Genomic DNA, 24176 nt, shown 5'->3' on the forward strand with positions numbered 1-24176 from the left:
CAGTGTGGCCCATTAGCCGGATGAAAAGCTGGACCAGCCCAGCCAGTTCTCAGCCGTCTGGGATCTGCACATACACACACCTACCCACACCCCACACACGCACACCCAACACCCCCCCCCACCACACCCCCCCACACACACACCTGCCCCTGCAGGTTCCTGACTCACCCACATTTCCGTACTCCTGCAGCTCTGAGGCTCTCAAGGGAACACATGTCTGCTCCTATGGTCAGCTGGATGGCGGGAGGAAGGCAGGACCCTTTGGGGCCTCTCATTTGGAACTCCAAACCCAAAAGGCAGAAGTGCTGAGACTGCTGCAGAGGCGTGGGTTGGAACCCCAGCTCTGCCTTGCTTTAGCCAGTGAGACTGTGGCCAAGCCAGCTAATGGCTCCATGCTTCAGTTTCCCCGTCGGTAAAACGGGAGAGCAGTGCTACCTCGGGGGTGGTAGGATTAATGAGTTCATCTGGGTGTGATTTGCTTAGCACCAACCAGGCACATGGTCAACCCTCTGTGAGGTTTCAGCTAGCATCTTCCAGGCAGCTGGATGTAACCCAGAACTGGCCCAGCCTCCATGCAAAACAGGATAAAAGGCGGGGACCATTTGAGAGGGTGAGGGAAGAAGAAGCGAATCCCTTCCGCTTAGACATGGCGCTTGCCAATGCTTTTGATGACAGTTTTATTGAGATACAACTCATATACCATATACTTCACTCACTGTGCTTATGCTTAGTTGGTCAGTCGTATCCGACTCTTTGCGACCCCATGGACTGTGGCCCACCAGGCTCTTCCATCCATGGGAATTCTCCAGGCAAGAATACTGGCGTGGGTTGCCATGCTTTCCTCCAAGGGATCTTCCCAACGCAGGGATAAAACCCAGGTCTCCCGCATTGCAGGCAGATTCTTTACCATCTGAGCCACCCGGGAAGCCCAGTTCACTCAATAGAAGTGTACAATTCTGTTGTTTTGAGTATATTCACAGAATTATATGACCACCACCATAATCAGGGGTTTCCCAGGTGGTATTAGTGGTAAAGAACCTACCTGCCAATGCAGGAGACGTAAGAGACTCGGGTTTGATTCCTGGCTTGGGAAGATCCGCTGAAGGAGGGCATGGCAACCCATTCCAGTATTCTTGCCTGGAGCATTCCATGAACAGAGGAGCCTGGCGGGCCACAGTCCATGGGGTCGCAGAGAATCGGATGAGACTAAAGCAACTCAGTATGCATGCACACCATAATCAATTTGAGAGCATTTCTTCACTTAAAAAGAAACTGACACCCTTTAGCACTCACTCCCCTTCTGTCTCCCCATCCCAGCCCCTCCTGACTATTAATCTTTCTCTTTCTATGAATCTACCTACTCTAGATAATTCATCTAAGTGGACCTTTTGTGTCTGGCTTCTTTGACTTAGCCTCGTGGTTTCAAGGTTTCTCCATACCATAGCCTGTATTAGCGTTTCTTTTCTATTTTCCATTGTATGGATATTCTGCATTTCGTTCATCTGTTCATTAGTTGGACATTTGTTTTGTTTCCACTTTCTGACTACTGTAAATACTGCTGCTGTGAACATTTGTGTACAAGCTTTTACGTGGGCCTGTGTTTTCATTTCTCTTGGTATCTATCGAGTAGAATGGCTGGTTTCCTTGCTTGTAAGGGGCACACACACCTCCCCCAGGGACTTGGGGTGAAGATGCTATCGGGGCCGTGTCTGTGGATGTGTCTGATGTCTGGTGAAGCGTGTGCACTAGGTTTCAAGTTACCACAGAGATTCTGTGGTCATCCCCAGAACACAGATGGAGAGACCGAGGCACCTCAGGGCTGAGGTGCTTGCCTGGGACGGTCCAAGCAGTAAATAGTCCAGCAGGCCTTGGAACCCATGCCTGTCTGACTACACGCTCCCACCGAGCTGTCCTTTGTTCCCCACCAGGAGCACCAGGTCCATGGAGCTGGCTGTCCCCACCCCCCCCACCCTGTGTCCCCTTCTGGTGCTGGGCTTCGGCTGGAGTAATGGGCTGGCCAGGGTGCGGTCCAGGAAGCACTTTCCTCGAACCTGTCCCAACCAGTGAGGGGCCTGGTTTGGGAGCTGGCCCTGTGCCCTGGGGTATGGCTGGGCTGGACCCGAGAGGGATGGAGACCCCCATCTAACCCACACTGCAGGATCGCAGTGGTGGCCCTGGCTGTCATGGTTAAATATTTGGGTTGAGACTTACCACGTCTGACTGCTGAGGCCACAGTGAGGGTCAGTGGCTGGGGTTGGGTTGAGGGTAGACGTGTTCACATTCGCCATGTGGCCTGCCCAAGCCAAGCTGGGCGATGGGAGTCGACCCATGACCTGGCAGCCTCACCCCACCTTACCCAGTCCTCCACGCACAGTCCCCTCTCCAGGGGACTTCCTGGATGCTCCACTGAATACCAGCTTTCTCCACCACAGGACTTCTCAGAACCTTTACTGACTCATGAGCTTATTGAGGGGTCAGGTTTTCCTAACTGCCTTGAGTGACAAAGCTTTCATTCCAGGAGCAATTTACAGGACCAGGGTTCCTGGGACCCCACTTTGGGAAAGGCTGCCTGCTTGGTTTTCTTCGCAGAGGGAATGGCCTGGGTCTTGTTCGCCAAGACCCTAACCCTCTCCCCTCCTAGCACCTGTGTATTCCAGACCTGGCACAGAGCAGGCCCCCAGGCAAGGTTTGGGCCTGAGCTGGACAGTTTTGCAGCTTCTATTCGTGTGCCTGTTTCTGCCACCACTCCGACTTCCCCCGCAGCATCAGTAGTATCTGCAGTGTTGAGCCTCAGACCCTGCTGTTGTTCAGTTGCTAAGTCGTGTCTGACTCTGCAGCCCCGTGGACTGCAGCACGCCAGACTTCCCTGTCCTTCACCATCTCCCAGAGTTTGCTCAAACTCATGTCCACTGAGTTGGTGATGCCACCCAACCTTCTCATCCTTTGCGGTCCCCTTCTCCTGCCTTCAATCTTTGGAGTCAGTATATGAGGTCTTTGATGGAGATTGGAGGACTGTGTGCTAATCTCGACACTGCTGGGGGGGTGTGTGACGGTGACCAAGTTGCTTTCCACTTCTGGTCTTTGTTTCTTCCTTTGTTTAAAGAAAACAAGGAGCTGGACAATGATCAGTAAGCCTCCTTAAGTATAATCACGAACCTCTGTGAGACTTACAGGGCGCCCAGCTGTTTGCCTGCATAACCTCACTCCCATTCCTAACACCCAACTGGGAAGGGTCCATCTGACAGTGGGAAGCAGAGGCACAGGGAGGGAAGCAGCTTGACCAAGTCACACAGCCCCGATGCACATCTGAGTCCAAAACCAAGGTCTCCTCCACTCCCACAGCAGTGTGTGCCAGGGTGGGCTGTAGTGTGATTTTGTGGGGCAGACAGATACAGCCAGAGAGGACACAGAAACGCCGAATTAGAAAGCCTTTCCAATTTCAAATCTCTCCCAGACACTCTGAGAACTCTCAGGAGGTCTCAGCTCAGTGCCAACAGAGCTCTAGCTTAGCTGTAGGGGCGTGCATGCCAAGCTCTGCCTTTAAGCAGGAGAGGGCAGGGCTCAGTTTCAATGTGTGCAGGCAGCTAAGTGTCCAGCTAGAACTTAATGCCATCCTTTTATTTCTGTGGGATTTATTTTGGCTATTACCTCTTTATAGCACGGGCTTCTGGTTTTCTGTTTACAACGAGGAAGCAAGTCCTCTTTCTTAGGAAATTTATTTAAATATAAAGAATGAGTAGATTGAAAGAAAAGCATCAGGTATTTAATAATAAGACTGCTGACACAAAAACTTGTGCCCTAGTGTTCAGAGTAGTCTGAGCCATCATGGCCAAAAGGTGGAAACAGCCCAAATGCCCCATCAGTGGATAACCAGATAAATAGAATGTGACATTGCCAAGGCGGGGAATATTACGCAGCCATAAACAGGAGTGAAGCACTGTCACACACCAGCTACAACATGGATGACCCTCAAAATATTGTTAAGTGAGAGAAGTTAGACACAGAAGGCCCCATGTTGTACAGAGTAGGCAAATCCATAGAGACAGAAAGTAGATTTGTGGTCGCTAGGGGCCGTGGGGTGGAATGGTGAGGAGTGAGTTGCTAAAGGGGGTGGGGTTTCTTTTGGGGGGTGGTGAAAATATTCTGAGATTACATAGCAATGATGGTTACACAACCTTGTGAATACACTAAAACCCCTGAATTATGCACTTTATTTTTTAAACTTACTTTTACTGATTCATTTGGCTGCGCCGGATCTTAGTCACGACATGCGGGATGTGAACTCTTAGTTGCAGCATGTGGCATCTTGTTCCCTGACCAGGGATCGAACCCGGGCCCCCTGCATTGGGAGCGTGTGGTCTTAACCACCGGACCGCCAGAGAATTCCCAGAATTAACACACTTTTAAGGGGTGAATTTTATGACATGTGAGTTATATCTCAATAAAAAAAGTGGGAGAACAGAGTAAGTGTGCTCTGCCAACATGGCAGATAGAAGCTTTGGGGTGACGGCCAGAGCAGATTCCCAGACAGATGCTGCCTCCCTCTCTGCCTTTAGTGACATCGCCCTGGGGGGACAGCCAAGCTCCACTCGAGGCTCACTGGGCAGCTTCCGCTCTGAGCCCGGGGCTGGGGACGGCCTGGGAGGCCGGGGCGCTGGCGGGACCCCACCCCTGCCATCCGCCCCGCGGCTCACCTCCCCTCTCTCCACCTGCAGCGTCTCTAACAAGGAGCTGTCGGAGCTCATCGAGCAGTTGCAGAAGAATGCCGACCAGGTGGAGAGGAACATCGTGGACACAGAGGCCAAGATGCAGAGCGTGAGTGCCCGCCTCCCACCCGGTGCCCCCGAGGTGCCAGCCTCCTGGGGACCCGGGGCTCGGCTGACCCCGAGGCTCTCACCTGGGTGTGATTCTGTTCCCGGGGGACGTGTGGTCATGTCTGGAGACATTTTCAGCCATTGCACCTTGGGGAGTGGGGGGTCGGGTGTCTAGTGACAGAGGCCAGAGACACTGCTATGCAGCCCACAGAGCACAGAATGATTCAGCCACGGATGCCAGGGTGCCCAGGTGGAGAAACACTGACAAGCAGCCTCCTCAGTGCTGTTAACACCAGCTCCTCCACCCCGGATCCCGAGTTCCTGCAGCCGTGGACCCTGTCTGGAGCAGAACCACAGTCTCAGGAGCCAGGCCTTGAGCAGGACCTTGGTTTTGCCACTTACTATGTGACCTTGAGCTAGTCACCTTACCTCCCTGTGCACCCTAAAGGGGGAACCATCACCCCGTCTCCTGGGCTGCCAGAGAGATTTGACAAGATTATGCAGGTGGCGCTAGTGGTTAAAGAACCCTGCTGCCAATGCAGGTAGACCTTAGAGACCCAGGTTCAATCCCTGGGTCGAGAAGATGCCCTGGAGGAAATGGCAACCCACTCCAGCATTCTTGCTTGGAGGATTCCATGGACAGAGGGGCCTGGCAGGCTGCAGTCCACGGGGCCTCACAGAGTCGGGCACGACTGAGCGACTGAGCACAAGGCACGTAGGCGGGTGTCATGCAGGGCTCCCTGTGATTAGCGTCATCGTCATCCTCACTTCCCTACCACTGCCACGACTCAGACTCAGGTGGGCCAAATCATTTCCCCCTCTGTGCCTCAGTTTCCTGGACTGTAAAATGGGGATAACAACCGGCCCGAGCCCAAAGGTTCTCCGGGGGATCCTGCTCCGTGGGCAGCCCTGCAGGCGTGCTCACACCTGTGAGCTGCTAAGCTGGCTGCCTCCTCTTTGAACCCCTCCCCACCAGCCCAGAGTGGTTAAGCCCACTTAACCCAGAGTGGTTAAATTCATACCTTCTTTGTAGTTAGAGAGGGCCAGGATGGACTGTCAGTGACAGAGCTGACCTCAGAGCCATTCCCCCACCCCCAGAGGGGGTGTTGCCAGATTTAGCAAATGAAAATACAGTTCCATTTGAAGTTTAGGATGCAAATTTTTGTGGGTGTAAGTGTCTCCCACGCATTACTTGGGATATACTTATATTAAAAGTTATCCATTGTTTACCTGAAATTTGAATTTAAATGGGCGTCTATATTTCATCCACATTCCAGGCATGACTGAGAGGTAGGTCCAGAGGAGTGCAGGGGCGTTGAGGGTGGACAGGTCATGAGTCTGGTTGGCCCCACAGCTGTCCCCAGGCCCAGACACGGCTGCCTTTCCACTGACCGCCCAGGTGTCCACTCCCCTGAGGGCCAGTCCCCCTGAGAACTGAGGGACAGGGGTGGGTTGGGGGAATGACACTCTTTGGGTGAGAAGTATGGTGATGGGAGAGCCTGGGAAGGGGGCAGGATGGATGAGAGGGTGCTCCGCTCCCCGCGAGGGTCTCCCTCCCCCAGGACCTCCCTTCCCCCCTCCCCACCTTCCATCTTTCTTTCCATCCTCAGCCGGCCTTGCCAGCATCCCTCCCTCTGGCCATGGCCTGGCCCTGGTACCCAGTCCCTCCGGCAATTTTTTTTTTGTCCCCACTCTCATGACTGCCATGGTGGCGTGTGTGCTTTCCTAAATGAAAACAGCTTTTTGGGGGTGTGTCCTTTTTTCCTCCTAATAAAAGTAATATGTGTTCGCTACAAACATTTCGGGGCTGATAAACAAGTATAAAGAAGCAAATTAAGATGATATATGATTCCACCAGCAGACGGTATCTCTCTGACATTTTCTGGCCTGTGAGAGTGTGAGGGAACAGACCCCAGCGCTCGTTCCATGGTATTTGCTTAGAGTCATGACTCAAAGTAGCAAAGATGTGTTTGGAAAATAATTTTGAACTTGTCCTTTGTTTTAATTCAAATGAACAAATTTAAACCAGATTTTGAAGACGGCATGGGCTAATCTTTTTGTCTTTTCCTTCTTTTAGAAGAAAACATCATTATTAATTTTATTTATTTATTTAATGTTTTATAAATAATAATTTAAAACAATTTATAAATTTATTCATTTATAAGTTAAAATTAATTTTGTTAAAAGAGAACCCAAAAGTTCTCTTTAATTTTCCTAATTTTTTAAAGTGGAAGTGAGGTTCACATGAGATAAAGTGAAGCATTTAAAGTGTAGAATTTCATGGCATTTCATACGTTTATGATGATCACGTCTTTCTGGTCCCAAAGTGCTTTCATCCTCCTGGAAGGGAACTCCTGTGCCCATCCACCCAGCAACCGCTACTCTGCCTTTTGTCTCTTTGAATATACATATTCTGGATATTTCATATTAACAGAATCACACAGTATGTGGCCTTGTGTGCTGCTATGCCTTCCCTGGTGGCTCAGATGGTAAAGAATCTGCCCACAATGCAGGAAACCCCGGTTCAATCCCTGGGTCTGGAAGATCCCATGGAGAAGAGAATGCCAACCCAGTCTAGTATTCCTGGGAATTTCCCTGGTGGCTCACACGGTAAAGAATCTGCCTATGGGAAACCCTGGGTTGGGAATATCCCCTAGAGAAGGGTATGGCAGCCCACTCCAGGATTCTTTTTGTACCTATCCCAATTTTTAAAAGCCAGAAAAGCCAGAAAGGTTAGAGAACACCTGTAACCTCATCACAGAGATCCTACCAGTAACCATCTCCTGGATTTGCTTTATTGATTATCTGTCTGACAGTGTGGGCAAAATTTACAAGATATGTCAGTCCCTATGACTTTTTTTTTTTAATTAAAAAATCTTGTCTATGGTAAGTATCCAAATTTTAAGAGTTCACGCTTGTGAGTTGTGAGTTTTTGCGTCAGTCAGTACCCATGGAACCTTTACTCAGGTCAAGTCAAAGGACGTTTCCCGAAAGGTCCTAAGGGACCTTTGCAATCAATGTCACCCCCTACCCCCGAGGTAACCGCAGCACTGACCTGTCCTCATTGATCAGTCTTGCCTGACTGTGGACTCTTGAACGCCCGCATGGCATCTTTTGGCTGGATATTCTCTCTCGTTTTGGCTGGACACGGCTTGCATTCCCACGGAGGCCCTCCACCTGTGGAAATTAGGAGATGATTAATTTACTTCATCCTTTTGCAAAATAAATCTTTGACACCATAATTGCCCAGCAGAGCTTCAGATCAACTGGTGATGATGGAGCCGATAAAATTCCACCCAAGCCAAGAACCATAATGTTTTGTTGTAACTTTTTAACCAGCCAGACCTACCCACAGTGGGGCGATGGTCCAGCGACTTTGGCCTTCTGCCACATGGGCCTCACCCCCAAAGCCCCTCAGGGAGATGCCCCCGCCCCTCACTGCCCAACCCTCCCAGAGTTGGCCCAGGAAAGACTTGGAATGTGGGCTGGACACCATCTCTTCCTCCAAGAGGGAGCTGAGTCATCTTACACTGTACCAGGCACCACACCACCTCCGTTCACTTCTTTTTCCTTTTGCCATTTCTCCCTTTTGTGCTTTTTCTTTAACAGCTTTATTGAGGCGGGTTTTACAGATCATAAAATGCACCCCCTTCGAGCACACAGTGCAGTGATTCTTTTAGTAACATCACCAATGGGTGCAGCCATTTCCACAGCTTGGTTTCCAAACCTGTAATCCCTTTGTAAGCTCCCCTGTGTCCATTGACTGCGGATCCTGCTCCTAACTGGCCTCTTTTATGGATCCACCGACTTGGGGCACTTCCCGTAAATCAGTCCCAAGGGGCATGGCCTTTGGTGCCTGGCTCCTGTCACTTGCTGGTTTTGAGCTCGTCCCCATCTGTACTCCCATCTTCTGGCAGCCAAGGGACAATCCTCTGGTCCCTTGGCTGCCTCTGCTGAAACATGGGTTTCTCTTACTGCCATTGCAGAGATGGGGACACTGACTCCTGGCTGGGGTAGGGGACTGGCCTACGAGGTCCCTTGTGTGACCTCCTTCCCTGCTTGTGCTCAGTCCAGTCTCTGACTCGTCCCCGCCACCCGGGGCCTGGGGTCCCCAGGGCCTGGCTCAGAGCCCATCAGTGCTCCATGAAAGTCCACTAAGTGGATTAACAGGCTGTTTTGAAACCTGCTGTTCCCACTGCCAATTCATCATTCTTCCCTAAATTATCAGAGACCCTGGACTCATCAACCCTGAATATTCGTGGAAGGGTTGATGCTGAAGCTCCAATCCTTTGGCCATCTGATGAAAAGAGCCAATTCTTTGGAAAAGACCCTGATGCTGGGAAAGATTAAGGGCAAAAGGAGAAGGGGGTGGCTGAGGATGAGATGGTTAGATAACATCACTGACTCGATGAACATGAGCAGACTCCAGGAGATGGTCAAGGACAGGGAAGCCTGGCATGCTACAGTCCATGGGATTGCAAAGAGTCAGACATGACTTAGCGGCTGAACAGCAGCAACTGGACCCATCAGCGACGGGGCAGTTGTACCTCCCAGATGTCCACCCACACTGTTCTTTCTTGCCATTTCACTGGCAACACCCCAGCACAGGCCACCCTCAGCTCTTGCCTGGGCCTTGGCACAACACCTGACTGTGCCCCTAACTTGGACCTTCTCCCCTCAGGAGCCCCTGGAGGAGTCGCCTTTAAGGATGGGTGGCACCATGCCCTGTCCCACTCCCAACTTCTTCCCCTTACCATCCTTCCAGCCATCATTTCCTGCCACAGGGCCTTTGCACAGGCCACTCCCTCTGCCTCCAACACTATTCCCCTTCTTCCTCATTCTTAGCCCAAGTCACTGCCTCAGAGGGGCCTCACTGAATCCCAGAGCCTGAGTTCAAGCAGGTCCCCCACATTCCAACTCTTCTGTGTTTCCTTGGTAAACACCGACCTGTATGAACTTTGTCATCTTTGTTCCCTGACCAGGGAGTGAACCCATCTCCCCCTGCAGTTTAAGTGTGGAGTCCTAACCACTGGACTCGGAGAAGGCAATGGCAAGCCACTCCAGTGTTCTTGCCTGGAGAATCCCAGGGACAGCGGAGCCTGGTGGGCTGCCGTCTATGGGGTCGCACAGAGTCGGACACGACTGAAGTTACTTAGCAGCAGCAGCAGTAGCAGCAACCACTGGACTGCTAGGGGGTTCCTGAGGTTTATTTGTTGACAAGCCTTTCCGGGGGTCTCCCTCCTCCCTTGGTGGCACAGTGGTAAAGAATCTGCCTGCCAATGCAACAGATACAAGAGCCGGGGGTTCTATGCCTGGGTCGGGAAGATCCTTTGGAGGAGGAAATGGCAACCCACTCCAGTATTCTGGCCTGGAAAATCGCATGGACAGAGGAGCCTGGCGGGCTACAGTGCACAGAGCTGCAGAGAGTCAGAAACAACCGAGCACACACACACACTGCCCTCCTCCCTGGGTTGGATGGGCCATGTCTCTCTGTGCACAGCCGTGTCCCAAGCCTGCTACCTCAGAGCAGAGCCTCGGCAGGACCAGAGGAGTCCCCCGATCTTGGCTGTGACCCCTGAGTCCCTGCCCTCTGTCTTCCCCACCCCTTTCTCATGCCTCTCGCAGGACCTGGCCCGGCTGCAGGAGGGCCGGCAGCCCGAGTACCGGGACGTGGCCCTGCAGAAGGTGTCGGACTCGGAGAAGCTGCTCTACGTGCTGGAAGCGGACGCGGCCATCGCCAAGCACATGAAGCACCCCCAGGGGGACATGATCGCCGAGGAGTAGGTCCCCTCTGCTTCCGGTCCTGAGAGAGCTGCTTGGGGTCAGGGCAGGGGGGCTGTAGCTGCTTGGTATGCAGGGACCTGAGTCGGGGTTTGTGGAGGGCTGACAGGGGGGCCAGCCCTAGCTGAACGCTTCATGTGATCCTTCCAACAACCCATTTCACAGCTGGGGAAATTGAGGCTGGGAGTACCCAGGTCCCCTGTCCTGGTCACAGTGTGACCACAGCCCCCAACCTCCAAGCTGTGAGCGCACTGTCCCCTGCATGATGCCCAGCTGGCTTTCTGAGCTCCCTGCTCTTGCCTCAGCTCAGAGATGGACAGAGCACTGTCCCTGTCACAGCCCAGCCCTGGGCCCTGCCAGGTGGATGGTGAGCTCCAGAGAGCAGCAGACTGGCCTGTTTGTTCTGGAAACCTCTGTGGTTCCAGGTGCATAGTAGGCCCTGGGGAAACATTGGTGGGGGAAGACAGGATAAAAGAAAGTGGGCAGGAGCAGGGCAGGGAGCGACTGCCTGGACCCAAGGCCACCGTGACCCTGACCTTCCAGGCTACTGAGCAGAAAGCCGAGACCGGGGGCTGGGATGGGAGCCCCCCTCGGGGCAGAAGCACTACCCCTGCCCAACAGCCCCGCTAACCAGGGTGGTCTCTCCCCCTCCCCGCTCAGCATCCGTCAGCTGAAGGAGCGTGTGACCAACCTCCGTGGGAAACACAAGCAGATCTACAACCTGGTGGTGAAAGAGGTGGACCCACAGGTCAACTGGGAGGCGCTGGTGGAGGAGAAGCTGGTACGGCCGGGCTTCGGCTGGGGTGGGGCCGTGTAAGGGCCAGGAGTCCTGCTGTTCCTGGTCATTCCCTGATGTCTATGTTGATGAGATGAGCAAGGCTCAGAGAGCTGCAGTGCCTAGCCCAGGGTCACACAGCAGACGTGGTGCAGGTTGGGACCCTCCCAGGATCGTTGGGGTCCTGGTCGGCTGGGGGTGGCAGCCAGGTTTCTGGCCAGCTGCTGGTCTTCCTGAGCCCTCGCCAGCCCATCTCCACCCCGGAGAAGCCCGACCACTGGTGTGATCCCGAGCAGGTGACTCCCCCGGCCGAGCCTCTGTTTCCCCATCTGTGAAATGGAAACAGTAACCACAAGGGCCTCTGAGGTTGCCATGAGATTAAATGAGATCAGGGGTGACAACCTCTTCCCTCATCCCTCCGGAGCTACTTAACTGCCTCCTTGGCTGGCGCTGTGAGGGGGAGAGCTAAGGTTCCCCGGCACAGGTACCGGGTGGCCTCGAGTCCTGGGCTCCTGGCCCATGCCCATGTGCGTCGTCCCCCTGCCTCCCTGGCCAGGATAAGCTGAGCAGCCAGAGCTTCGGGACGGACCTGCCGCTGGTGGACCACCAGGTGGAGCAACACAACATCTTCCACAATGAGGTCAAGGCCATAGGGCCCCACCTGGCCAAGGTGTGTGCATGGGGGGAGGGGTGGAAGGGATGCTGGGGAGGAGGGGCTCCTGCCTGCACCCCCAACCCTAACCTGTGTCCTCGGCCTCATCCTCAGGAGCAGAACAGTGAACTCCAGGCCAAGTACCAGAAACTGCTGGTGAGACGCCCCCGGGACTGGGATGGGAGGGGATGGGAAGCCGGGCTGTGGGCAAAGAAGTGTGTGCAGTTAACACTTCAAGCAGGATGGAGGGGGATGAAGTGGGAAGAAGCAGTACCCTAAGCCCCTACCCGAGAGGCTTCCCTGATTGCCTTTTGCTCATAGAAAACCCCAAGAGACCCTGTGGATACAGTGTATCCTACTGTTTGCTTCTTAATTCTTTGTGGAGCACCGGTGCTTAATAAGCAAAAGTTCTCTGTTTCCCTTTTCAAAACCTTCTTTGTTATAACTGCACAAGTGATGCATAAATGCTTTCTTGTTGTGGATGTTACAGACACCTCAGACATGAGAATGTAGGGACGGTAACAGTGTAGCCCATAGTAGGAGGCTCTGGAGCTGGGCTGCCTCTACCCTTTAGGTCGGGAGACCTCGAGCATGAGCTGCTGTGTCTCTGGGAACCTCAGTCTCCTCATCTGTAAAATGGAGTCACTTCCACTCTTTGGCTTACAGGATGCTTTCAGGATTGCATGAGTTGATGTTGGAGAAGTCCTTTGCGCAGTCCTGGGACATGGTGGGCTCCCCTGTACATGTTCACTATTGTTCTCATTTGCAGAGTGGAATGCAGACACACTCTCTCCACTGCTGTGTGGTAGTTTGCACCATGACATGTTAAAGACAAAAGTGGAAGTGTAGCTGCTGACGTTTATGGAGCACCAACTGTGTGCCAGGCTTGGTGTCCTATGAGATCTGTGCTGTTATTCCCACTTTGCAGATGAGTAAGCTGAGGGTCCACAAGCCTGTCTGTTCTGTGAGGGTTTTGGCTGTTTCGCTCACTGCTATATTGCAGGGCCTGGAGCCATGCCCAGCACTTGCATACATGCCAAGTTGCTTCAGTTGTGTCTCTTTGTGACCCTATGGACTGTAGCCCGTCAGGTTCCTCTGTCCATGGGATTATCCGGGCAAGAACCCTGGAGTGTGTTGCCATGCCCTCCTCCAGGGGATCTTCCCGACCCAGGGATAGAACCTGAGTCTCTTGTCTCCTGCATTAGCCCAGCACTTAGTAGATGCATAATAAACGTTTGCTGAATGAATGAAGGGGTTTGGGAAGGTCAGATGACTTATCCAAGGGAGTCCAGCAGGGCAGGAGGCATGGAGGGAGTCCCTTGCTGGCAAGGCTGCAGCCCTGTCCTTGCCTGCCTGCAGGCGGCATCGCAGGCACGGCAGCGACACCTGAGCTCGCTGCAGGACTACATGCAGCGCTGCACCAACGAGCTGTACTGGCTGGACCAGCAGGCCCAGGGCCGCATACAGTATGACTGGAGTGACCGCAACCTCAACTACCCCAGCCGCCGGCGCCAGTACGAGGTGGGTGCTAGGCTCTGGGGGTGGGGGGCGGGGGGCCCCGGAAGGAGCTCGGGGCTGCCCGGCTGGGCGCTGAGCCCCTCCACTGCCCTCGCTGCAGAATTTCATCCACCGGAACCTGGAGGCCAAAGAGGAGAGAATTAACAAGCTGCACAGCGAGGGTGACCAGCTGCTCGCCGCCGAGCACCCTGGGAGGAACTCCATTGAGGTGCGTGAGCCCCAGGGAGGGACACTTGCTTCAGGCTGGCCTCCGGGTGACATCTGCTCTGGGCTCCCTGCACTCAGGCAGGCCCCAGGGCCCTGTGTCCAGTGTCTGTCTCTCCACTTTGCCGTCCCCCTTTCCTGTGTCTGGCCCTGCCTCCTCTCTCGATGCCCTGGGCCTCGGTCCCTAGACTTCTGAATTAGTTTCCTATTGTTGTTGTAACAAATGACCACCAACTTGGAGGCTTTAAACAATGGAAAGTTATTCTCTCATAGTTCTGGAGGCCAGAAATTCAGAAGCAAGGTGTTGGCAGGCTTGTTTCCTCTGAGGGCTCTAGGGGAGAAGCCTTCCTTGTCTCTTTCCTTGAGTCTGGTGACTGCTGGCAATCCTTGGCTTTCCTGCAGCATCACCTCCTGCACCCACCTCTGCATCTTCACATGGCCTTCTCACCTGTGTGTCCCCTCCTTATAAGGACACCCTGAATCCAGGATTTCATCTTGATATTCTTAACTGATTATATCTGAAAAAATCCAATTCCAAATAAAGCCACATTTTGAGTTCTGGTGGACATGAATTTTGGGAGTATCATGTAAGGTATTTTTTTTTTAAGCACCACTTTGTCTGGACAGACATAGCCCCTACTTGTCCCTTGGGCAGTGCACAACCTGTGCGCCTGAACATGGCAGCCCTGCTTAATTCCTCAATACATTCTCCTCTCTGCTCCTCCCACTCCTGGGCAGGAACTGGCTGGGAGTCACACCCATGCAGAGGCCAGATGGCCCTCTCCTCTATCCTTTTCTGGTCTGGAATCCTGCCATCCCTCCCCTGGTGTCCCAGATACCTGCCTGTGTGTGTGTGCTAAGTCGCTTCGGTCATGTCCGACTCTTTGCTGCCCTATGGACTGTAGCCTGCCAGGCTCCTCTGTCTGTGGGATTCTCCAGGCAAGAATACTGGAACGGATTCCCTTGCTCTCCTCAAGGGGATCTTCCCGACCCAGGGATCAAACCCACACCTCTTACATCTGCTACAATGGCAAGCAGGTTCTTTATCGCTAGCGCTGCCTGGGAAGCCCTGTCCCAGATGCCTGGCCAGCAGCCACGTGCCCCCTTTCTCCCGGCAGGCCCACATGGAGGCCGTCCACGCAGATTGGAAGGAGTACCTGAACCTGCTCATCTGCGAGGAGAGCCACCTGAAGTACATGGAAGACTACCACCAGGTGCCTGCCAGCCCGGGCCCCCCTGGGGGAGCACCCAGTGCCCACTTGGCTCCCTTGTGGGCTCAGCACCGCTTCCTCCAGGAGCCCTTCCCAGCTGCCTTTCCACGCCTCCTGATGTCTGTGGTTCTCATGGTGGGCATGCATGTGCCCTGAGACTGCTGGGCCCTTGTCTGCCATCCCTGGGGGCTGCAACTGGAGAGTCTTAACTCACCAAGGTAGCACAGGTGCAGGAATAGGTGTGTGGGGGTTTTCATTTTGGTATATATATGAAATTCGCCATTTTAGGCATTTTTAAGTGTCCAACCCAAAGCAGTGATTATATTCAGTGTTGTGCAACCATTGCCACTCTTTCCAAAATGTGTGCACCACTCCAAGTAGAACTTCTGTACCTAATAAACAGTCACCTCCCCCATTCCAACCCCTGATAACCACCCCTCTACTTCCTGTCTCTTTGGATTTGCCTGTTTTAGATATTTCATAGAAGTGGACTCACATGATCTGTGGCCTTTTGTGTTTGGCTCTTTCACTGAACATAATGTTTTCAAGGTTCATCATGAACCGGAACTTCATTCCCTTTCACGGCTGAATAATATTCCATCGATGCCATTACATGCGTAGACCGGTTGTGTGTATCCATTCACAATGTTGATGGATACTGCACTGTTCCCACTGGAATGTGTGTTTAGTAAGACAGCTGCACGTGATTCTCACGAGCAGGCAGTCTGGGGACATCTGAACTCAGATGACACCAACATAACTAACTCGGTGTTTCAGCGTCTCAGTCCTGTTGGGCTATGGACTTCCCAGGGATCCCAAAATCATGTTCACAGCTGCAGGCCGGGGGCAGCTGTCAGTGAACAACTTCGGAGCTGAGAGGAGGAAAAACGGGCAAGAGAGTTTCCCAGAACCAAGTGGGGAGGCTTGTCTTCCGTGTACTGAGACTTAGAATAAGTCTGGGTGTTCCCAGCACAAAGACAGGAGTGGAATACAGGAGACGCCTAAGGTTACTGATGTATGGACATGAAAACAGTGTTTCATAGAGGTGGCGTTGCAGGGACTAGTGAGAAGGGACCCGGTTTCTCCCTCTGAAGCCCCCCAGGAAGGTGGGCTGCAGAGGGTTGGGGGCATCCCCAAGCCTGTGGAGTCAGGGTGAGTGGGAGGCCAGCCCCACTGGGAATGGGCTTCAAGCCACAGCCAGGATGAGCCCTAGGCATCCTGGTGGACTCCCATCCGTGATGGGGCCCTCTGGTCTCCCCTAGTTCCACAAAGACATGAAGGATGCCCAGGAGCTGCTTCGCAAGGTGGACTCGGACCTGAACCAGAAATACAGCCCAGACTTCAAGGACCGATACCAGATTGAGCTGCTGCTGAGGGAGCTGGACGTGAGTGACGCCCACCGAGTAGGCCCTTCCCTGGCTCCCTGCCTGTTGCCTGGGGAGGGCTGTGTGGCCTCACCCGGGCACTCCCCTCCACACCCAGGACCAGGAGAAGGCTCTGGACAAGTATGAGCACGTGGTGCGGGGGCTGCAAAAGCGAGGGCAGCAGGTGGTGCCCCTCAAGTACCGCCGGGAGACACCCCTCAAGCCCATCCCTGTGGAGGCACTCTGTGACTTCGAGGGTGACCAGGTGAGCCCCTGCCCAGGTGTTCCAGGTATCTCAGGCAGACTGGGCCCAGATCGGTCTCTTCTCAGGTCACTGAAAGGCCTAAGGGGTGACAGGGCTAGAGGCGGGACCTCAGACGTTTTCAGGAGCCTGTGTTCATCTCCATCATTGGGGTCACTCTCTGCCAGTGGCACCCCCCCACCCCGCCGCCGCATGGTCCCACCTGCTGCCCTGGCCTTCTGTCCCACCAGCTTAGCAGCGCTAGTCATTTCATCAGACGTCTCAGGGAAGGTTCTCATTGGCCCACTCTTGAGTCACGTGTGCTGCCAGAACCAATCACTGTGGCTGCGAGTGCCATTCTCTCATTGGCCAGACCTGAGTCACACGTTCACCCTGAGCAGTCAGGGGATGAAGGGAGGAGACAACCTGGGCTGGGACTGCATGGAGGGGGTCCCCAGAGGGAAGTCCAGATGGGTGTTAGGCTGGCAGAGCCTCTCATCTTTATGATGAAAGCTCTTGAGGAGGGTCTGAGAGACAGGCTGAGACTCCCCAGGTCCCAGAGTTAGGCAGTGACTAGGCTCCCGGCCACCAGCTGGCACAGGCCTCTCCGTGTGTCCTGACCGGCCTGTACCCTACCAGGGCCTGATCTCTCGGGGCTACAGCTACACCCTGCAGAGGAACAACGGGGAGAGCTGGGACCTCACGGACAGCGCAGGGAACGAGCTGACTGCCCCGGCCGTCTGCTTCATGATCCCGCCCACTGACCCCGAGGCCCTGGCTCTGGCCGACAGGTATGGGGTAAAGGAGGAGGAGCTGGTATGGCATGTGGCCATACCCCCCGGGCTCCCAGGCCTCATTCACAGCCCTGGGCACCACAGCTGAGCCTTAGGGTGCCACTGACACCCACACATGCACCCTCTTTGGAGGCTCCAGTGGGACAGTGGCGGATCCCACTGGCTTGGCTGACTTGTGTGTGAGCGTCTGGCTCTGGGCACGTTGCAGGGAGGGGCCTCTCTGCAGATGCCTCTGGGCCTTGGCACACGTAACTCCCTCCCCCTGCACGTCAGCCCATCACTTTGTTGATTCAGACCTCTTGGCTTGAAGACCCCAGCCCAGGGGCCACCTCTTCTGTGAAGCCGTCCCTGATTGCCCCCTCCCCTCATCCTCCACTCTGGCTCCAAAACAAAAGGCTGCTGCCTCTTGGCTCCCAAGCACCTTCTCCCATCTCATGAGCGTGCTCTGTGTCTGTGTGTCCATCCCGCTGGGCAGAGGTTCCTGGAGAGCTGGTATACTTTCAGGGTCTTGTTCCATACCTGGTGCAAAGCAGGCACCAAAGAACTCTGTGTTGAATGAGCGATTCAGGAACTCCTTCATTTATTCGTTCAGCAGAAATGTATTGAGCATCTGCTATGCACTGCTCCCTCAGAGGAAGTGTGGTGGTGGGGAAAAGTTATGAGCAAACAAGATCATTGTAGGTCGTAAGACTTGCTACGAAGGAAAAAGAGACAGAGGAAGGAAGGAGGAGCAGAAGGGGCCCACTGAACCCGGGAGCACACAGAAACCGGTGCTCCAGCAGATCCTCTGTGCGCATGTGCTGTGTTGACTTTTCAAAGCATTTGGAGGAGCTGCCTGACTCCTCAGTGCTGGCTGTTGAGCCAGAGCCCAGGATCCCGCTTCTGTGGGTGGTGGGGGTGTGGACCACCTCGGGGTCCCCAGCCTGTTTTTTGCTGTCACAGCCTGGCCAGCCAGTACCAGAGCCTGCGGCAGAAAGCAGCTGGGAGCAGAAAGGCGCTCCAGCAGCGGCATGAGGTGCTGAAGGCAGAGAGCTCTGGAGGTGGGTGCCAGGGCTGCTGCCCGAGGCTCTGGGGGGATGGGGATGGGGCCTAGATCCAGGGTCTGTGCAGCAGATGGGACAGCAGTCGGGGGGACACGCTGAGCTGATCCCTAAACACCCCCCAGGGCCCCCATGGCCCCCTGACTCTGACCTTCCTCCGACAGATGCCTCGGACCTGCAGGGCCGCCAGCTGCTGGCTGGGTTGGACAAGGTGGCCAGCGACCTGGACCGGCAGGAGAAGGCCATCACAGCCATCCTGCGGCCGCCGCTGGAGCAGGGCCGGGCTGTGCAGGACAGCGCCGAGCGGGCCAAGGACCTCAAGGTACCCAGGGCTGGGGGCATGGGCTGGCCCCCTGGGCTTCCCAGGGGCCCTGACCACAGTCTCATGCCTGTGGGGGCTCTGGGTGCTCCACGGGGTCCACTTGCCACATGTAATGGGAAGCCGTGAGTCGTGGGGAGAGGCGCTGTTCTAGGCCGAGAACTGAAAAGGTGCCAGAGGCCTGGTGCCCCCCAGACATGTCTCCAGGAGAAAGGGCTCTTGATAGAGCTGATGACGGCAGGACCGTGGCCCCAGCTGGGAGAGAGGCGGGGCGCCCAGGGGCTCTGGGCCGACAGAGCCAGCCCTCTTGCCCTGACCGCAGACCTCAGTTTCTTCAGTAAAATGCTCTGACTGCCCGGGGCCTCAGGAGGATGGAGCATAGGAACTCTGGCCACAGCTCACCTCCTGCACACACACACACACACACACACACACACACAGTTTCTGGGGTCCTCGGCCCCCTCCGTTGTGAGTGCAACCTTCCCTGGTCAACAGAGGAGGCATGGGACTCAGAGCAGTGCCGTGGCCCTTGATGGGGCTCGTGCCAGGGCTGGAAAGGGCCGGGCCAAGGCCAAGTATGGGGGTGGGGCCATGGATGCAAAATCCTAAGCCTCATGGAGTCGTACCCATCTCGTCAGGGTTCTCCCCAAAGATGAGTAGCACCATCCCCGTGGAGTAGTGGGAACCAGAAGTGCTTGGTGTTACCTGTTGGTTTTCATCAGTCCCGAGTCCCTGTCCAGTGATGCTCATCCCCCAGGGATGCTCATTACAGACCCCGACTCCTCGGCCGGCACCCCAGCCCCCTAGGTGGCCCCCACCCCAGGGAGGGCATCCCGGGGGAGAGGGGCCGCTGGCTGTGGCCAACACGAGGGCTCTGGTCCCCACAGAACATCACCAACGAGCTGCTGCGGATCGAGCCCGAGAAGGCGCGCAGCACGGCCGAGGGCGAGGCATTCATGCGGGCCCTCCCGGACAGTGGCAGCACCGCCCTGCTGAGGACGCGGGTGGAGGACACCCAGCGCAGATACGAGCGCCTGGTGCAGCTGCTGGAAGCCGCCCAGGAGAAGTGGGTGCAGCCAGCAGCGGGGAGGCCAGGCAGGGTGGTCAGGGGCCGGGCCACCCCACCCCCACCCCCCACAACTAACTCCTGACTCGTGTCCTCAGGGTCGACATCGCCAACCGCCTGGAGAAGAGCCTGCAGCAAGGCCGGGAGATGCTGGCCACCTATGAGACCCAGCTGGCCCAGGAGGACACAGTGCCCGAGAGTGGCCAGGCCCTGGACAGCAGGAGGCAGGAGCTGGCGGTGAGTGTGTGGACTCCGGGCCCTGGGAGCCCCTCTCTGAGCTGGGTATGGGCTCTAAGGGCCCCCATTCCTCACTACCTCTTGACAATCGAGGGGTCCAAGGCCCAGGGCAGCAAGTCTCTCCAGGTTTGGAATCCCAGCTGCACAAGGGGTTTGTGCAGCCTGCGGAAATCAGGTTCTAGTATCTTAAAATCAGGTATCAGCTTAACCACCCCCACTCCCTGCTTCTCTGAAGGAGCAGACCTGGCCACCTGGGCCCAGACATCAGCCAGGCAGGTCAGCTGAGCAGAGGCAGCTCTGCCCCTCGCCCGGCACCTGCCATCTTCACGGTGCCACTGGGTCACTCTAAGCACCAGTCTATGAGCCCGTGGGAGGCCCCTTATTCACGAACCACCTCACAGACCCCTTGCCTTGTGGTGACAGCCTCACCTGGGAGTCCAGGAAGCAGGCTCGGAGGATAGAGCCTCCGCCAGGGGCACTTCAGTCCATGCATGGTGTCACCAGCCCGTGCTGTGCGCTGCAGGGTTTTAGAAGCTGTTCTTCCGGGGTGGTGTTCATTGTCACAAGACAGAAATTGTAGAAGTGACCACAGGTTTGAGGACCAACCCAGAGGCAAAGCCCTGGTCCCTGACCAGGCCGGGCCCACCACCCCCTCTAAGCGGGCGGCCCCAAGCACTCTGGGCCCTGGAGCCCTTGGCCACGGTGCCCGCCATCTGCCTCTCCACCCGCAGGCCATGGCCTCTGAGCTGCAGGCCCAGAAGGCCCTCCTTGGCGAGGTGCAGCGGAACCTGCAGGCCGCCAAGCAGTGCTCGGGCTCACTGGCCAGCCGCTTCCAGGAGCACTGCCCAGACCTGGAACGCCAGGAGGCCGAGGTGCACAAGCTGTGCCAGCGCTTCGACAGCCTCTGCCAGCAGGCAGAGCTCAGGTGAGGGGCCGCGGGGTGAGGCCCTGGGGGGGTGGGGAGGGCGGCCTCGGCGGCCTCAGCTTAGCTAGTCTGCCTGAGGCACCCAAGTGGGATTTCTGCGGACAGCGCTGAAGGCTGTTTGTTTTCTAAATAATTGCTGCTTTTTGGAAAAAGCAATATACATACAAAATTTTAAAAACCCAAAAGGGTTGTAATGACCAAACTGCTCCCCTCAAGATCAGCCCTGCTATGAGTTTCTTGTGCATCCTTCCAAAGACACCCTGTACAAGCCGGGGTTGGTAGGAAATGTAGGAACGCCCAGCATGTCCTACTATTTCCCCATCGTGTATTTTCCCGGCCTGAACAATCAGGAAGTGCTCCCTCCTTCTCCTCTGTTTTCTGGAAGAGGGTCTGTGAAGACTTGGTATTACTTCCTTAAATGCGTGGTAGAATTCACCCCGGAAGCCACCTGGACCTGCAATTTTTTTTTTTATAAGAATGTTTTTTTAACTACAAATGCAACCTCTTTTATTAGATATTGGACGATCTAGGTCATCTGATGCTTGAGCAGCTTCATAAGTTTGTGTCTTTCGAAGATACATCATACACCTCGTCAAGCTGTTGAGTTTTTGGCATGAAATGGTTCATAATATTCTCTTATCCTTGAATGTCTGTGAGATCTGCGGGAATGTCCTCACGTTCATTCCTGACATCGTATCTTCTTTTGCTGTATTTGTTTACTCTGTTTTCTCCCCCGATGATTCCGTCTGGGGTTGATCACTTCACTGACTGTTTCAATGAACCAGCTTTGGTTGCAGTGATCTTTCTCCTGTTTTCCTGTTTCCTGATTCACTGACTTCTGCTCATTATTTCCTACTGTAGCTGCTTACATTAGGTTCAGTTGGCTCTTCTTTTTCCTCCTTAAGTTAGAAGCTTAGACTGTTGATCTGAGAGCCTGTTTTTTTTTTTCCCCTAATCTAAGCATTTAAGTACATCTCACTAAGTACTGCTTTCGCTTTGTCCCACAAATGATGTTTTTATTTTCAGTGAGTTCAAAGATTTCCACACCTCCCTTATGATTTCTCCTTGGATCCGGGAGTTATTTAGGTCCTGGGATTCACAGTGGGCATCCCCACGGGTCCGCACACTTGGGCCTGCCTGCCTGCCTCTAACGGAGGCCGTGCAGTATTTCCACCCAGTACTCCGTAATGTACCTAACTACTCCCCTTCCTGGTAAATGTTGTGCTGACTCCCAGTTCAGTTCCCTTTGGTAACCTCTAGAAAGGGACAGCAGGCAGCTCTCAGTGTGACCCGAGCGCTCAAAGGCCTGGCTGGCTTTGCCCCATAGGGCCCAGAGCCTGCAGAGTGCCCGGGCCGAGCACGACGCCTTCTGCAGTGGCCGTGACCGCCTGCTTCAGTTCCTGTCCCACATCCCCAGCTACGAGCCCCAGGAGACAGACGGACTTGGCCAGGTGGAGACCAAGCTGAACAACCAGAAGGTGAGCGGGCTGGGGGTCAGCAAGCCCCTCTGTGGACAGGCGCCTGGTCACGGTCCTGGCCCAGGGGGCTCCCAGCACCCGTGTCTCTGAGCTCGAGGACAGGGCCCCCCTCACCGCTCCCTCCCCGGTTCCCTGCATGGGGCCTGGCCTGGAGCAGACCCCCCAGCACAGGTCTGCTAAATAAGCAGATCGCTGCAGGGTCACCGGGGAGCCCTCGTGGGAGGAAACCCATTTCCACAGCCCAGAGCCCCAGCTCCCCAGAAGACAGCAGGGCCTTGGGGTGAAGGACAAGGAATGGAAAAGCCAACAGCCTGGGCTCAAATCCCGCTCCCACCCCCGGAGCCATGCACCCGCAGGCCAGGCACTGCACTGCTGGACCTCCTAAACTGGAAGTGAGGATGGCGCTCACCTCACAGGATGTGGGGAGAGTCAGGGAGATAACCCCAGAGAGACACATGCTTAGCCTCAGCAGTGTGCCTGACGCCTCCACTGATCAGTAAACACTGCTCTCCTGGCAAGGTTCGCGGCCTCCTTGGCCCTTCTTCACAGGGCCTTAGAATCACCTTTTGGAAACAACAAATGCAAACAAGGAAGCTGCTCCTTACACTCTGTGCTACAGAAGAATTCGAGACTCTAAGGAACTCAGCTACTCTATCTAGGTTTAGGATTTGTTTGTTTCAAGTTTTTAAAGCCTCTGTTGTTGTACAGAACCTGCTAGATGAGATAGCAAGAAGGGAAGAGGAAGTGCAGAAAGTCCACACGCACTCCCAGCAGTACCAGCAGGCTGTCAAGGTGAGACGCGACACCCCGGCAGCAGGGCCTGTCCCCCACCATACCCCCTGCCCGGGCTGGGGCATGGGGTGTCCTCAGGCACAGCTGGCGGCTGTGCAAAAAGGCACCACCCTTTGGGAAACAAGATGGTACCAGGCATCAAATATCAGAAGGGTTTTCTACTGTTTAAAGCAGTAACTGGGGGAATTCATCATAAAGGAAAATATACAAAAAAAAAAAAAAAAGATAGTGGATTAACAAAATCACTATAAAATAAAAAATTACTTACAAGAGCCAAAGAGACAAACTAGAAGTAACCTAAATGTCCAACATTGGCAGATCAAACAGCTAGGAAATTATCATCGAGCGACTGGCCCACTGGAGGACTAGGACAGGCGGCGTGAAGAAAAGCGCACGGTGTAGAGTGAGATGAAGACAGCAGGGCGCCACGCTCTCCGGGCCGGGGGCGGCCTTGAGGGCGGGAGTGCGCTTTGGGGATGAAGGGGTTTGCGGGCCCGTTTTCTCATCTCACGTGTCGTCCAGGGATGTGGCTGTGTCCCGTTGATGGAGCGCCGCTTCTCCAAACCTCCTGGTGGTCAGAGCAGGGTGCGGCTGAGCGGAGGACCTCCGCGGTCAGCCAGAAGGGGCACGGGAACACTTGGTCTCACCTGCTCTGGTCTGCCCTTTGCCACACCTCTCTCACCCAGGACTATGAGTTGGAAGCAGAGAAACTCAGGTCTCTCCTTGACTTGGAGAATGGAAGGAACAGCCACGTGAGCAAGCGGGCCAGGCTCCAGTCCCCTGCTGCCAAAGTGAGGGAAGAGGTGAGCTCCGCGGGCCCGGCCTCCTGGGGCTCCCTCCTCCAGGGAGCATGGCATGCAGGCCTCAGAGGGGCACATGCAGTGGGAAACGGGGCTGGGGACCTCCTGGGTGCCAACAGGCTCAGTGGGAGAAGACAATGAACTTATTCTGGACCGGCAACAGTG

General features: G+C 55.0%; 1 protein-coding gene across 2 annotated transcripts in view; it reads left to right on the plus strand.

The window, feature by feature from the left end:
• PPL (periplakin) overlaps window positions 1–24176 on the plus strand; it is a 48366-nt gene that overhangs the window by 19275 nt on the left and 4915 nt on the right. For both annotated transcript variants that reach the window (XM_055409420.2, XM_055409422.2), the window contains exons 2-20: window positions 4716–4815; window positions 10440–10594; window positions 11256–11376; window positions 11927–12040; window positions 12137–12178; window positions 13382–13543; window positions 13641–13748; window positions 14863–14958; window positions 16218–16340; window positions 16438–16584; window positions 17200–17351; window positions 18297–18394; window positions 18559–18716; window positions 19601–19779; window positions 19878–20016; window positions 20748–20941; window positions 22269–22419; window positions 23128–23211; window positions 23898–24014. In XM_055409420.2, the coding sequence (XP_055265395.2) occupies window positions 4716–4815; window positions 10440–10594; window positions 11256–11376; window positions 11927–12040; window positions 12137–12178; window positions 13382–13543; window positions 13641–13748; window positions 14863–14958; window positions 16218–16340; window positions 16438–16584; window positions 17200–17351; window positions 18297–18394; window positions 18559–18716; window positions 19601–19779; window positions 19878–20016; window positions 20748–20941; window positions 22269–22419; window positions 23128–23211; window positions 23898–24014 (2440 nt within the window). The remainder of the gene's footprint in view (window positions 1–4715; window positions 4816–10439; window positions 10595–11255; window positions 11377–11926; window positions 12041–12136; window positions 12179–13381; window positions 13544–13640; window positions 13749–14862; window positions 14959–16217; window positions 16341–16437; window positions 16585–17199; window positions 17352–18296; window positions 18395–18558; window positions 18717–19600; window positions 19780–19877; window positions 20017–20747; window positions 20942–22268; window positions 22420–23127; window positions 23212–23897; window positions 24015–24176) is intronic.

The sequence above is a fragment of the Moschus berezovskii genome, chromosome 27 (genome assembly GCF_049115385.1).
Source record: "Moschus berezovskii isolate FMDL1 chromosome 27, NW_MosBer_1.0, whole genome shotgun sequence".
Taxonomy (NCBI): domain Eukaryota; kingdom Metazoa; phylum Chordata; class Mammalia; order Artiodactyla; family Moschidae; genus Moschus; species Moschus berezovskii.